At 45.8% G+C, this 15,131-nt stretch overlaps 1 protein-coding gene; it reads left to right on the top strand.

Moving 5' to 3' along the window:
* Window positions 1-10,754: 10,754 nt before the first annotated feature.
* Window positions 10,755-11,810, top strand: GSTUM_00000818001 (uncharacterized protein). XM_002838092.2 has 3 exons: window positions 10,755-10,949; window positions 11,002-11,199; window positions 11,297-11,810. Exons 1-3 carry the CDS (start codon window positions 10,863-10,865, stop codon window positions 11,378-11,380), a joined length of 369 nt encoding a protein of 122 aa, XP_002838138.1. The 5' UTR covers window positions 10,755-10,862; the 3' UTR covers window positions 11,381-11,810.
* The last annotated feature ends 3,321 nt before the right edge of the window (window positions 11,811-15,131 follow it).

The raw sequence follows: 15,131 nt of genomic DNA, 5'->3' as shown, positions 1-15,131 counted from the left end.
GGAATCTCGCCGTTATCCTAGTTGGGTAGTGGCTGTCGCCTGCAAAGTGTGAGGTTTCTTCGCAGTTAACCCACTTTCTCTGAGTGTACTAACACATTATTTCTTTGCCGGCAGTATAGTATGCTTGTGCGCAGCAGTAGTCTTTCATATGGTACCTTCCTCCGCAGTACTTGCATATGGCTTCCAACCTACAGTGAATAGCATGATGGCTATATTACAGGCACCTGGTGCACCACATCGACGAATCCTTCTTGGTGTATTTTCTGAAGGTGCATCGAATTTCAAAAATAGCCATATTGGGCTAGGGCTTCCTTGTTTCCTCCATGACCCAGTGGTTCGCCTCTACCGCTACTATCACGGATGATTTAGTTTTACTTTCTACTTTAAACGCCATGTACGATCTTATCCATTTGGCACAGTCTAGCAGCTTAACCTGAGGGTTGTATTCGGAGATTTCTTTTTCCAGGTCCTCTCACTTATCAAAATCCAGATCCCATTCTTCAGGAGTCTAGTCTTCGTCACTGAGTAGTATGCTGTTGATCACAATATTGATGGACGGAGTGTCTAACATGAGATTGAAGCTAAAAATATCAACTCCATTCAGGACCTTGGTGATTGCCGCCACATCGCTTAGGGCCAATTCTGCTGGTAGGTCCCCCATAGTTGTGAGCACCAGGTCATCATTTCTGTTAAATTCTGCGTAAGCAAATTTAACCTTAGACACAGAGTTGACTGCATCTCTGAGCTTGGCTAGGGATAGGCCTACCACTCCTATTCTGTGTCCTTTTTCAACCAACCAAATAAGGAGTCTCCATTATCTTGCATGTAGGGATGAGGGTGTTACCGTTCCTATACCTGGAGCTGGCTCCTGTCTCCCCTTCTTAGTTGGGACTAACCAGAATCTATCAATGTCAATCTCAGTAGAGGTTATAGTGGTCCAGGTTTGCTTGAGAGCTGCTTTTTGTGGTAGGTTAGTGGAGGTGTTGGCAGGCCTATCGCTGGGATCTGTAGTTTCTCTGGGCATAGCCTCTACTTGTATACTTGGTTTTGGCCTTTTTAAAATCTGCTTGTGGGGGGTTGCAGTGCGGGAGTGCACATAAGGAGTTTTTGGTCTGGAGTAGGGTTTGGAGCTCTGAGTTGTCTGGGGGCAGTGGTAGGAGTGAGGGTGTTAGTTTGGTACTGTCTGGTCCTTTGCCTTATCTCTATGGTGAGATGTACCTCTATAGCTTATAGTTGTTCCTGGAATTTCTTTTCCATACGGTGGATAAAACCGACCTTATTGCCAACCATGACCGTACATCCTAGCCCTTCCATCTCCTCTGGTATGGGACTGACATTGATTATCTCATCTGAGAAGAAGGCTCAGTCAGCTGTCATATTACCGGAGGGGGTTCCAGGAATCTCCCTTGCTGTAGCCAAGAGGGAGGAGAACCGTACTTGCCTTAGTACACTTTGGGTGGCTGAGATTTCTTGTATTTCACCTGTATTTGGGGTATACTGACTGTCCCCTTACCCAGTGTTGTCCGTGTTCTTCCCGTTTCCTAGGAACATTACTACTTCCTGCATGTGTTGTGTTTTGGATACTGTTAGGTGGAGACAATCTGATAGACTTCAGAATTGTCTAGGCCAATCGAAATTCGTTTCTGTAGACGGAGATTGTCTAGGAAGGCTTGGGTTCTCTCTTTTCGTTTATGACTACTAAAAGCAAAGTGAATTTGGTAAAGTAAGATAGAATCGTAAAAACAATAATATATTATTAAGGTCTGTTCTCTGTTGCTTGATAATATCTAAAGCTTGAAAGGCACTTCGATGTTTATATTCCATATCTGAGCATTCGCGGACTATATTTATTTATCATGCCACTATGTACCTTTCTGGTTATAACTCGCAACGTCGGGTATTCTTGAAAGGTGCGAACACCTGGAGACACTGAAAATCACCACATCCTCTTTGCTAATTATGATATAACTAACTTGGAACCATACTATTCCCAATAGTAGTTATCCGATCATTAGAGTCTTTAGACTTATGGCCTAGTTCTCCAGTTGAACTGAGTTGGTTCCAATTGTCTTCATTATTGATAAAATAATCAGTTTTATCTGCGGGTTGTATCTGCAAAAGTAGTCATAATTGTAATCCTTTTTTAGTCGCCAAACTTAAACCTCCATAACTCCTTACCCAATCAATCAATGTATTTTGGAAGACTTCCTAGTAATTCACAAAAATCTATTCTACCTGATTGACAATTATTCCCTCAGTCTGCAATCCTTGGTTGCTTTGGGTAACAGGATTTCCATCTCTGTTGTAGTATGAGAAGTTGTTTTCGTAACTATAACGTGTTCCGAAACCTGGTTGCAACACTCTGTAATGATCCCTCTTTGGATAGTTAGTGCTTGGCGACGGGGACCAATACTTCTCTTCCTGTCTTCTTCTTCCTTTGTCTTACAATAGCTCTAGGCCTCTGCCTACGTTACCGATCGTACAAGACCCTTGTCTTCTACCGGGACCGCCTATCATAAGCTGTCTCTAACTCTTCTTCGTAAAGCACCTTCCTTGGCGCAACGATAACGTTGCAATAAAGATAAAGATCGTAAAGGTATTTTATATTCGTTAAAGTAATAAGTAGGAAAAGTACTTAGAATTCAATCTTATTTTATTTAAACTTGTACCGCCAACACTGGCATATGACGAGCCCCCGCCGGCACAGAGATACCGCTAACTGGTATACCACTAATCCTAGGCTAACTAAGTCTACGGTCCTGCACCTGCCATTCCCGAGTCATGCCCGCACGGAAACTAATTACAAGACCATCAAACAACCCAGCGCCCTCCCCGGCCCAAGTCCGTAGCCCCTCTGGTATGAAGCCAACCAGCACCAAGCGTAGCCGAAGCCGAGCAAAAGACCGACCCAACCAGGTTCCTCGTCCAACAAAATCAAAACCACTACCACTCGGTCTAAATACCGTCCCGCAACACCTCCACCACAGTAGAAAACCAACAAACCAAAATAAATATAAACTACAGGCAACACAATGGCAGAGAGGAGGTGACCAGCATGTCCACCTCTCGCATCCGCATGCCAGGCCGTCGACCCTATAAACCCACTTTGCCAAGTGCCTCCAAGGAGTGTAATGGTGAGGAGGACCTGTACCCGCTGCCTGTCCCCAAACACAAACACATAAACAAAAGAAATACATAGAGGTGGTGACAGACCGAAACAATCAGTGGGACCTATCTCCCACCCGTGGTGCCTTGCCCCTGCCAGCCATGCCCATTGCCAAACCAAAGAAACCAAACAAACTTCCACAACACCTAGCACGCAAAACCCAAACAAGTCCAACCAGGCGGTCGCAACCCACTATCCGCACAGGTGGCCATCAGTCCAGCGGTCCGCCGGGGAGCTTTACAGCACTCAGCAGCTTCGCCCAGCAGCCCAAACAGGTCTGGAAACACTTAATTAGACATCGCCCAACCTGACGCATGTCCGACCGGTGCTCGCAGGTGCCTCTCCCCTCCCAATCAGCCCCCCCCAAGCCCTACACACCAGACGCCACAGAGCCCATCCAGCCCCCCCAGCCCCTCAGACAGAACAACCATCCGATGGCCACAGGACAGCTTATACCCAGCCCCGCCAGGTAGCCATTGATCTTGGCCACATAAACAGAGCCCCGTCCCCCAGCACCGTATAGCCGAGGGGAGCCCACCAGCCACAGCCGGAAGCCACAAAGGAGGCAGCACCAACACCCAAAGGCATGGGCACCAGCCACACCATCCAACCCAGCCGAACCGAAATCCCACCGAGTCGGGAAAGAGTAAGCAGAGCCAGCCAAAGCCAGCCCCACAGGTCCGGCAACAGGCACGGACCGAACAAAGGGCAAAAGGCATCCCCAACTGACGCAACAAGAAGGGGGAGGGCGAACGAACAGAAGCAGACAAACAGGAGGTAGGCCCCACTTGCAATGGGTGAAGCCGCCAACCACAGACCACAACCGAACCACCCAGATGCACAGACAATGCGAGGGTCTGACAGCCAATCGTCCCACACCACCTCAGGTAGCAACGATCACCACACCAGGGGGTAAGATTTTTTCAGGGTCAAAGCCATCCCCACAGGTGCGAGGAGGAGACGCCTGACTGAATCGCTGTAAATGCCGCAAGGACAGAAACTCCAAGGGAACAGCGATAAACAATATTGTAGGATCCCGACCGTAGAAACATGTAGTAACAAGGAGGGGGGGGCCGGCGAGGCCCCCTCCCTAGTGGGTTGATGCAGCCGGTACGACATGTTGATACTTGGGAAGGTCATCAGTCTAACCCAAGGGCGTTTTGTATCGCGAGAACTAAGGACTCCGTTAAAACCCAACAAAAGACATGAGCTGGCCCAAAGAACGACACGGGTGATCCCCCCAAACACAATGTTCAATCCCCACAATCGAATGCGAAACCTGCGAGTAGACGATAGACAGGAAGCCGTAGACATTTTACCGAAAGGGGCTCGGAAGCGACCGTGCTGAGTGCTCGAAGTGCTAGCATCGTGAGATAACCAACCCAACGAAACGAGACGCAACCAAGTTATCCGCCACGCGACACCTAACAGACCTCAACACCAAAGACCCCAGGAACTACTGAGCGAACTCAGATATCTCCCCCAGAATCCAAGGCATCAAGGCCCACCATGATGGTGAAAGAAACGCTCAGGGCGAAGCGACGGCAAGGACGAGGAAAAGTACTTAGAACAAAGCGTGAAGAACCTATCTTCCTCGGCCGCATCGGCCTCCTTATATAGTGTTCTTCCCGCCTTTAGTCATGTGAGCTAAAGTGGTCACATGTGCGAAACTAAATCACAACAAACTAGTCATGTGACCAAAGTGATCACATGTTCAAAACCCATGATCTCCTATCGAGATTATGTGCGAAACTCATAAACCAATCATAACGCAATAAACAAGTCATATGACTCAACTGAGTCATATGCACAAAACCCATGACATCATAATGAGGTCATGTGCGAAACATAAATCATATGCGCAAGGCTTACCTGTAAGGCACACTCATAAGGCATACTCGTCAGGCGTATGTCCCATGACTCATACTTGAGCCATGTGCGAAAGCATCACAAATCCCACACATAACTAATCATATAACCCGAATAGGTCATATGCGTGAAACAATAACATACCTGTGACTCATAACCATGTGTCACGTGAAAAACCCTTTCCTCGCTAAGCCACGTTCATGACACACTCTGTGAAGTCTAATAACTTTTAAAGTAGTAGTATTTCTCGGAGTTCTAGACTCTTCTAGATATTGTAGGGTGAGTGTGAATGTATTGATCTCTTGCTGAGATCCTTTACCATTTAATACCATCTCTTTGTGAGGAAACATCCCGTTACCTACGGCCGATGCCAAATATATCACATTTTTGAAACCTAGTAACGTTCTGAGTAGTTGATGGATTTACTCTGTTCCACTTCTCAGATCTAGCCAAAGGTCCCCTCTCATATATGCTGTGAATAGGATCTGATCGGGCAGATGGTGGCGACATATACAGTGTTATTCTGATACCTTCAATTCTGTGATATTATAGTCACAGGAGGCAACTGAGATTAATATTTATGATGATGTGCAGGCCCCCTAAGGGGGCCAGAGGAGTGTTGGAGACCAGAGATTCCAATTCCGGGTAAGATTACCCTACTTAGGGTAAATTCTGGATATCGGGTTTCAGTATTCCTAACAGATACCCCGATGTCTTGGGACTAGTCCATAGGTTCAGTTACATTAGTTAGCAGTGGGGAGGAGGCCAGGATCTACAGTATCTGGGATACTGGTATCGGGCTCTCTTGTGAGGAGTAATAGGATGAAGCTGCTGCTGCCAAAAAGGCCAGGGTGTCAGTGTCAGCTGCATCTATGGCTTCATTACCGAAGACCTTCTGGAGTGTGGTTCTGAAACCGGGTAGTTCTTGTTGGAGGGCCACTATGGCTGGTGGCTTTGTATTTCCTGTGAGGAGGACATAGCATGCGTCTGAGCACCCCAGTTCCTATCTGACCTCAGGGAAGGTACTTCCCCGGACAACAATCCTGTTTCTGACATTGATCATGGTATTGGGGCAACCCCTTTGGTACCTGATAGTGGCAAACATGGGAAGAGTTGAATTGAGGCTTACACATTGCAGGAAGCCTGGTAGGAGGAGGCTGGGAGAATTGACCCTTGAGCTCTTGGTAGGGCCTCTGGGTCCTCCTAGTGGAGAGGGAGAGTGAGGGAGGTACAGCAAAGCCGGTGATGAGGGTTGAGAGGTCATGGTGAGTGAGTAGGATGGAGGCCTGTGATTGGCCATACCACCTAAGGGAGGAGTATCGTGGGTGAGGGGGTAGAGTAGTTTTTTGAGTGAAAATTCTGGTTGTACCTGATAAAAAGATGATGTGTACACAAACAAAAATAAACTTGGTGTGGTTGCAGGAATGCCCCGCTAACTGTACCGGAATTTCCGAAATTTTTCTCGCTCCGTGTGTGTGTATGTGTGTGTGTATGTCGTGTGTGTTCCGGTGTGGAGCATGAGGGTGGTCTCACCGAGTGGCCAAATACCTCTAAACGAACTAGAGATAGTACTCGTAGATATGCGCCCCAACTTGAATACTGGTATCCGACTTCTGCAAGGATTTTAAATCCTTTATCTATACCAAGTTAGGGAGTGCTTAACCGTCAACACTGCCCAACAAAGTGATATAGCACTTGCTCACGGGGGATAAGACCGGCTTCACGATTTGGCGGTTGCGCAACAAGGGCTGGAGGCTTGTAACAAATCCATTAGATATCATCTTCGTTCCCACAAACGGACTCATACATACTGGTATAAGCCTACCTACCAAATAAAGCTCATGAAATTGCAAAAGGTGTATAAATCGAGTGCCGCCTGACCAATTTGCCTTGAGTATGCCCCCCCCCCCTTCTCCTTCAATTCATATATGATCGTTCACGTGATGCCAGAAGAAGAATTCCGGGCTGCCAATCATCACTTCTGTCTAACGCCGCGAACGCCCGGAACCAGTGGGTCGAAGAAATTCAAACATGGGATGAGAAAAGAAAAGAAAATACTGGAAATAATGGTAAAGCATGCCGTTCGTCGCAACTGCTGTGCTACGCTCGGGGAAACCTGTTGCATCCAAGTCTAGCACCAACTTACCACTTACCCCAAGCTAATCAGCAACCCCTTCCTCAGCTATGATTTCTCCAGTCCATTTTTCGATTCACTGGGGTGAGGTGATCCCTGCGTGCGTATCTCACTGCATATGAAGGTCTTTATAATATATATAAATTTGTGGCATTTCTCCAGGGACAGGGACTCAGGGAGCGAGTGACATCTCATGAACGCACTTGGGAATAATCCCATCAATTGATTTCCGGGCGACGAGGAATGTCAGATGGTCCGGGGTGTATACAAGCAAAGCGCGCACCCCGGGAATAATATACGATGCCTTGTAAGCGTGTTCCTCATTGTCGATCGATCGCTTGCGCTGTTTCAATCTTTACGAGGGTCTCCCACCGATATAGGCGAAATACCGGTATTCCCTTAAAGGAAGTCCATACTGTGAGCTCTCCGTGCCTAGCTCGGAAAGTGATAGTCGATTTCCTTTTCCCCACTTTTGATTTTTTGACTGATTGGGAGATATCGCTAGCGCGTATACATATGGCCTCGACTTACCTCTTTTGCGGAGATGTTCTCGCGATGTCTGAATAGGGATATGGTTAGATCGGTATGCCGCGAGCCTCACTTTGGCGTGAGAATGTTTAATGCGGTTAAGCTGGAGTATGGAGCTACGATAGCACATCTGGGTTCGCAAATCGAGGGTCACCGTCTTTAAAAAAGCCTTTTGTGGATAAGTTACCACAAAATCGGTTTCTGGGGAAACCCAAGGCGGTCGCTCTCGTAGGTGATGACATTGGAGGGTCATTCAAGTCCAGACTTAGGTTAGATAGTGACTTCTCAAGTCCGAGCATCGACCAACGCGCCCGAGCACACTCGTATCCTCTCTATGAGAACCTGATGATATCTAGAAATAGAGGTGCCAAGATCCTCGAACCTGGGAGTAAAACACCGATTTTTGGCTTTTTTTATGTCTGAACACTCTATGAACTGATGACACATAGATCATGACAGTCCTTAAACTTCTACTCGAGTAATTCCCCATACTCGGCAGTTCCCCCATGACGATTTCCGGTTGGAAGTGGTGGCTAATATCGTGCTGAAGTGTGCTTATCGGTAATTTGATAAATTACCGTTTTGGGACTACCGATGAAACTATTTAGCTAATCTTGGACCATAAGGACGAAGAAACACTGACGGATGAAGACTCAACTATTTTGATATATAGCCACAAATTCCGTAATATTATGAGAGAATTTTGCTTTAAGTAGGCGCGTCCGCTCAGTTCATTAGCAGTATATCTTGGCAAAAGATATTGGAGTAATTATTCTGCTCCGAGACAATGCGATACATTTGGGACAAAAAATGAGTCCCTATTATTTATTTCATCATGCGTCCCAGAAGCTTGAGAATGGTCTCTAAAAGATTGAAGGGTCACGAAAGAGTAACTGAACGGAAAACCATGATAGTATCATACCTCAAGCCACGGTGTGGCCCCATGCGGGCGCAGTATGACTTGAGAGCTTGGGCTTTAAAATAAGACCCGAAGAAAAAAAGAGAAAAAATAACGGGGTTACCGCACCGGATAAATAGCGTTCGTGCCGAGTAATTGTGGAACTGCAAAACCTTCAGGGCTGTCAATATTCCCAATTTTTTTTCTTTAGATTTTGTAACATTACTTGATCTTCGACTGCAACCGGGTCGTAATTTCCCCGCGAAGCACCAGATAGGCAGAGCTCTGGGGTGAAGCAAAGAAATCTTCATGGAATCATTACCATGACCCTTGGATTGGTTATGAAAGCCGACTTCGCGGGGGAAACGTGAAGATGTTGACTTTTCTCCCGCCCGGTAGCATCGAAATTCCATCTTAGTATTTAGCCCCCGGAGAGGTGGGACGCGAAGCACGAGAGTCCTTCGGACACCCGGAGTGGAGCCCTAATTCCAAGCTATGAATGGCGAATCCTGGGAAGTTTAAGCCTGCTCTGAAATATTTAGTTTTCAGGGTTCTAGTTTCGCCTGAGAGCAGGGGTATGATACGGTATTGCATACTTCCTAGTCACTACCGGAATTGATTCGGTATTAAGCAATTCAAAAAACGGTGTTTGGGTCGTTACCGCACTATATTCGATCCGAGCCTATTCAAATAGTTAACCTGGGTGGAGCAGAAGAGGAGATGGAGAAAGGTTGGGTGGAGATACCAAACGGTAGTAGAGCCTGGTCTTGAACCTGGGGGCAGGCGGGTACCAGAAACTGCCTCTTTTTCCACAATACTTCCGGCTGCAAGAGCTCCTGGAAAGGTGTTATAGGAGAGGCTGGGGTTTATGAGGTTCATTTCCTCCGCAGCGTTGGATGCAACATAGGTCAATCACGCGAAATCCCAACATTGGGTCACTTATGACAGTCAGTCAGAGGATGTGTTTGCTGTCAAACGATCAAGAAATTCCTCTCCTTAGCCTGGGTCTGTAATCCTCTTCTCTGGGTAAGATCGAAATAATCGGATCAAGGTCACTCTCGTGATCTGTCGTGATATGTTAGGGAGTAGGATGGTAGGGACTAAATGAGTGTCCTCTTCCATTTCTAAACAGTTTGTATATAATTACTTTTAACCAACCTAGAAACGTCTCTCCCGTTCCCGATATACTCCTGCCAGACCCGTTCATTTTATGGATGAGCTATACACATCTTCCACTCGATACACAGCCTCTTCACCGGATCGCTGAAACAATTGTTCGAGGGCGGGGTAGTCTCCCTTCACAAGAGGAGTGAGTACATAGGGAGTCAACACCAAACAAAAATATGGATAATCGAAAGCGAAGATTCCCAAGAGCTGGCCCTGTGATGAACCCGATAGGAACAGATACAACTAGCGCTGCATGATCTCATGAATCAAGCTAGCTTCTCCGATTCTGTGGCATCCACGGGGAACACGGCGCCAAGATTGCAGGTGGGAACTGCTGGGCAATAGAGGGAATCTGTTTGTTACGGCTGGTCAATAAAGTTTGAGCAAATACTGTACATGTGGATTGCTATAGTCAGAAGTCTCGATAGGGCACTCAGAGTCCTTGCATTCTTTGACTTTAATATCATTACAGCATCGTGTTAGAAGAGAGAAAGAGGAGATGAAATTGTATTGTAGACGACAATGATCCTAACTAGAAGAAAAAGGAGAGAGTGAAAAGAGAGGAGAGTATGGTATCCAGGAGGATAAGCTCATGAACAAGAAGGTGACGTAAGTGGTGACAGAGTCTCGCTTGAGACTATGGCAACGGTACAGCTATGATTTCTAACACATCGTGCTGCCATCAAAGAATAATCATAAGAGATCACTCGGCGTGGTTTCGAGGTTCTGGGTTCTGGGTTCGGGTGCTGTGGGCCATCAGGGTTGGTCCATGTTTGTGGGGGATCCACCGTTTCGGTGTGGGCTTTTAGAACATCGGAGTTTGTAAACACGAGAGTTCTTTATCACAGAGGGTGCTGTCCTGAGGCTCACGCGGGGTATCAGCCACGAAAGCTCAGCCATGTAATCACATGACCTGGAGTTGCCTTTAGGGAACAGCCCAGAGCCCTAGACTAAATTTCTCTGGGCCACCTCATCTTAAACCTTCTCTTAAACCTTCAACCACAACCACAACAACCAAGAAGAGGACTACCTCCACCTCACCCCTTTACCACAAACACAAACACAAACACAATAATCGTCTATTACGGCCAAGTCTCATAATGTCCAGTGGATCCAATTTCGTCCCAACCAACCAGTACCGGCATTTACGGGCGTGTATGGTCTGTTCAGTAGTTCAAACTCAGCAAGTGTGTTCATTGTAAGCCGATTGCTTCCATATGGTAGCTAACACGGGCGCAGAAATTTATTAAGGATGGCTGCCCGAACTGCGAAGACTACCTGAACTTCCGCGGCCAACCTGACTTTGCCGACGATTGCACCTCACCGGTTTTCGAGGGCCTTATCACACTCCGCGACCCAAAAAACTCTTGGGTGGCTAAATGGCAGAGACTTGACGGATATCGCAAGGGAGTTTATGCGGTGAAAGTTAGCGGGAATGTAAGCCAACCTTCAGTGTCAAAAGCTACCGCAGTAGCCCTCACCTCACCGCTGCTCTTAAATTGCTAGCTGACCGTTTTCTCTCTTTAAACGATAGCTTCCAATAGAGGCCCTCGATATGCTTGCTTCTCACAATATCGAGTACCGACCCCGCGATGGAAGTGACGTTAACCAGGATTGACCAATCGGATATCTTCGATGTTTTCTTTATTCTATGTCTACCAATAATCTGCCGGCGTGTGGAAAAAAGTTTGTCCTGAGACCCTCAGTTCTGTCGCACCCGAGAAGCTTAGTTGTTAGTGGCCACTCAATGGGTATCCGACCAGATCTCGCCATGTCACAGGAGCTCTAAGGTTTCTAGTTTAGGGGGATTTAGCTGTTGGAGCATTGCCTATGTGCTAATTTGCCGTGTGGGGGGCTTGAACAAAAATCAAACCTGGTTGTGGGGGCCTCAGACAGACATACATACAGCGCCGTCAAGATTTTTTTTTCTTCATTCTCCTTTTCGGCCATTGGTTGCTTACTACAAGGGGCCCCTCTGGGATTCCCCTAACAGATTTCTCGTTTAATTTTCCCCCTCCACGTTAGAAATAGAAATCGCAAGTTGAAAATGGATTGATTGAGAAATACTCAGAGTAGATGGAGTGGAACCCCTTGCCATTGTGTGATCGTAAAGTTTCCGAGTTTCCACTCATGAACCTTCTCTTCTATATTATGATACAATAGTGCAGAGCCGTGCAATAGCTTACCCTCAAAATTATGATTTTGATTTCTGTCGACTTTAGCTATATGCAGCTATATGCATGTGAACTAAGCTCTTTTGCATCGCCAAACGCACGCCTCTAATAGGTTCATTCTTATATTATATCCAACAATGTCACCACATCTCTTCCCCCAGATTCAGGCCGCCGCTTCTCCAATGGACTGCCACCCACTGGCTCTAGGAGAAGATTGCTAGTGTTAGGTAGAAAGGAAACAAGGAGGCTTGGTATCATAATATTATCAGAAGGTAGCCTCATAGCTCTCTAGTTTTAGCCTCAGGGTTAGGCAATACTTAGGTAGGGTACGTGGAAGAACCCTTCATGCCCCCACTTTTCTGGTGCTTTTTAGGGTCCTCCTTCATATCCAATCCGAATTATGGATACTCTGTTGAAATAGATAATCAGATTCTTGGTCAGTTTTCTTGAGCGCCTCGATCTGTCTGGACAGCTTCCATGTCCTGCGCCACACAACTATAGGTTACACAAGTGCCTCCCAACACCTCTTAAGAGGTGGGGCAACCAGCCCTGACAGCAAGGGAAAAAATTAATAAAAATAACGGTAAAGGTCTTATAATATTATGCCATTAATTTTTTCAAAAATCCCCTCAAATGCCACAGTACCCTCAGATGCCACAGAATTTGATTATGTAAGTTTTTTTATAATTAATTTTAAAATTTTGATTAAAAGAAATTTTTGCATAGTAGAAAATTCAGAGAAAGAAAAGTCTAAGTACATACATCAGAGAGAATTGCACTATGAAAAAGAGGTTTACTAGTCATACAAGCAGTGACAAGTAGGAAGAAGTACAGAGAGTGCAGAGCAAGAAGCAAAGAGCTGAGGGAAATGAGCGGAGAACATAGAGTTAGGAGCGAAGAGCAAAGCGAGGAGAGAATAGAGCAAAGGATGGAGAGTGTGGGATTCTAGAGTACTGTAAAATCTCTAGAAATCTACTATCTCCAGTCTGTTACAAATATCCCCATAACTGGTGACTTTTACCTAAGATAGATTTTGATTATGAAGTTAATAATGTAACCGGTATGGTTATTGGGTTTGTTTTATGTTATGTTTTAAGTATCGCTTTGATACTTGGTTTGTTTTAAGTATCGTTTGATACTTGGGTTTGTTTTATGTTATGTTTTAAGTATCGCTTTGATACTTGGTTTGTTTTAAGTATCGTTTGATACTTGGATTTGTTTTATGTTATGTTTTAAGTATCGTTTGATACTTGGGTTTGTTTTATGTTATGTTTTAAGTATCGCGTTGATACTTGGTTTGTTTTAAGTATCGTTTGATACTTGGTTTTGTTTTATGTTTTGTTTTAAGTATCGCTTTAATACTTAAAGAGTTTTACCAAAGTGTATCGATTGATACCTTTGATTAGTTTCGTTCATGCTAGACATGAACAGATTTGTGTATTTAAAGACTGCCTGTTTCTACGATGGAAAAGGCAGACTTCGACAGACAGTATTTCAATATACTTGGTTGAACGGTTACTTCATTGTTCCCCAGTACACCCTCAAAGCCTCCTTTAGTTCTCAGCTCTCGCCTCCCCTCTGGAAGAGCAGGCCACCTGCCAACTATCGTACCTATTACCGACAACGTGATTAGCACCTTGCGAACACGTTACAAATAAGATCTAACATAAACAAGTAACTCAGGCTATACTGTGTCGGGAAAATACTAATTCTTTTAAGAACTTTTGACTTAGAATCCAAAGAGTACAGGCTACTGAAAATGGTAGATTGTAGAAGATTATATGGTAGGAGGAAGAGTGAGAAAGGAGGGGGGAGGTAGATTGGCTGAGGAGGTGAAGTAGTGGAAGGGGAGAAAGTGTTAGGGAAAAATAAAGTTGAGTTAGAGAGAAAAAAGAATGGTGAGGTAGAAAATACCTGTTCCTGTATAATAGGAATTCTCCTTTACCAGTGCCAAGACTAAGTAAATAATTTATATTGAGAAAACCTAATTTGTATTTAATTTACATAGAAGCAAAACTTACATAATATATTCCTGTGGCATCTGAGAGTACTGTGGCATTTGAGGGGATTTTTTGAAAACATTAACGGCATATGAGACCTTTACCGTAAAAATAAAGAAAATTACATGCATACGGTACATGCCATACGAGTATCGAGGTGAGATTGTGGCTTGTTTGATCTAGGGGAGACTAGTACCGCACATTGTTAAGGCACAGCTTGGGGAAGGGGAAATCGCGAGTCCGAGTTTATGTTTCCTTGATATGATTCCATAGTTGGCTACAGAGCGTTTCTTAATACAGTCGAGAAGGGCCACCTCCGTCTTGCACAGTGTATAAAGCGCTCAGTGAGGCGCATTGAAGGACAGGCGGAGTCGTGGTGTAGGATGCTAGATCATGATACGGGTACATATCAATCCCCTTCCGGTCGATATTATATATGGAGGGGTTTTGTTTAGGAAAGACCGACCATGAGACTCCAGGGCCCTGCCCCGGTTTTCTTTCTTTTTCTCACTATCCTTCCATGGCTTGATTTGGTTTTTATTACCACATATCCCCACCTTCTCTCCGGGAAGATACTCTGGAATAAACCTATCATGGTGTATCACGAGGACTTTGGGAGCACCAAGTCGGTTGAGAAAGAAGGAGGAACGGAGAGCGCCATTGGCGCATATTAGGCCCTTTCAGGTGAAGCTAATACCTCCGAGGCACTTGCGAGACCTTGCCAGATCTAGACTATTGGCCGTTTGAGTTTCTCCACCTGGACAAGCAGTTCTGACTAAGCCGGCTCAAATATTTGTGTGCACGCTGGCTCTTCCCCTTCCCCGCTTTTCAATAGGAGGGTTCACAACCTAGAGACGGAGGTGTTGGTCCTCCTGTTCCTGCAGCTGGTCAATATTTCGGAAAGAATAAGAAGAAGAAAAGGAGTTTCTCCACGATGATCTCCACGATGATGATGACCACTTCCACCTTTTGATTATAATATTATATTATAATTCTTTCGTGATTCATTTTCTCAATGCTCAGGTCTCGCAAATCTCCCGCACCGAGAAGGGGCCGAGGGCCGGGCGTCGACCGAGCCCCCGGACAGCCGAAGAAGGCTGCGGCCACAAGCCCCGACCCGGGAGGCGAGGAGTGGTGATGATGGTGTTGGAACTGGGGTCACACTTGAGCACCTGCTTGTGCCAGGCGTTGTATC

Source organism: Tuber melanosporum (genome assembly GCF_000151645.1).
Source record: "Tuber melanosporum whole genome shotgun sequence assembly, scaffold_220, strain Mel28".
In the NCBI taxonomy this organism is placed as follows: Eukaryota; Fungi; Ascomycota; class Pezizomycetes; order Pezizales; family Tuberaceae; genus Tuber; species Tuber melanosporum.
This window is presented reverse-complemented; position numbering and strand designations above follow the sequence as displayed.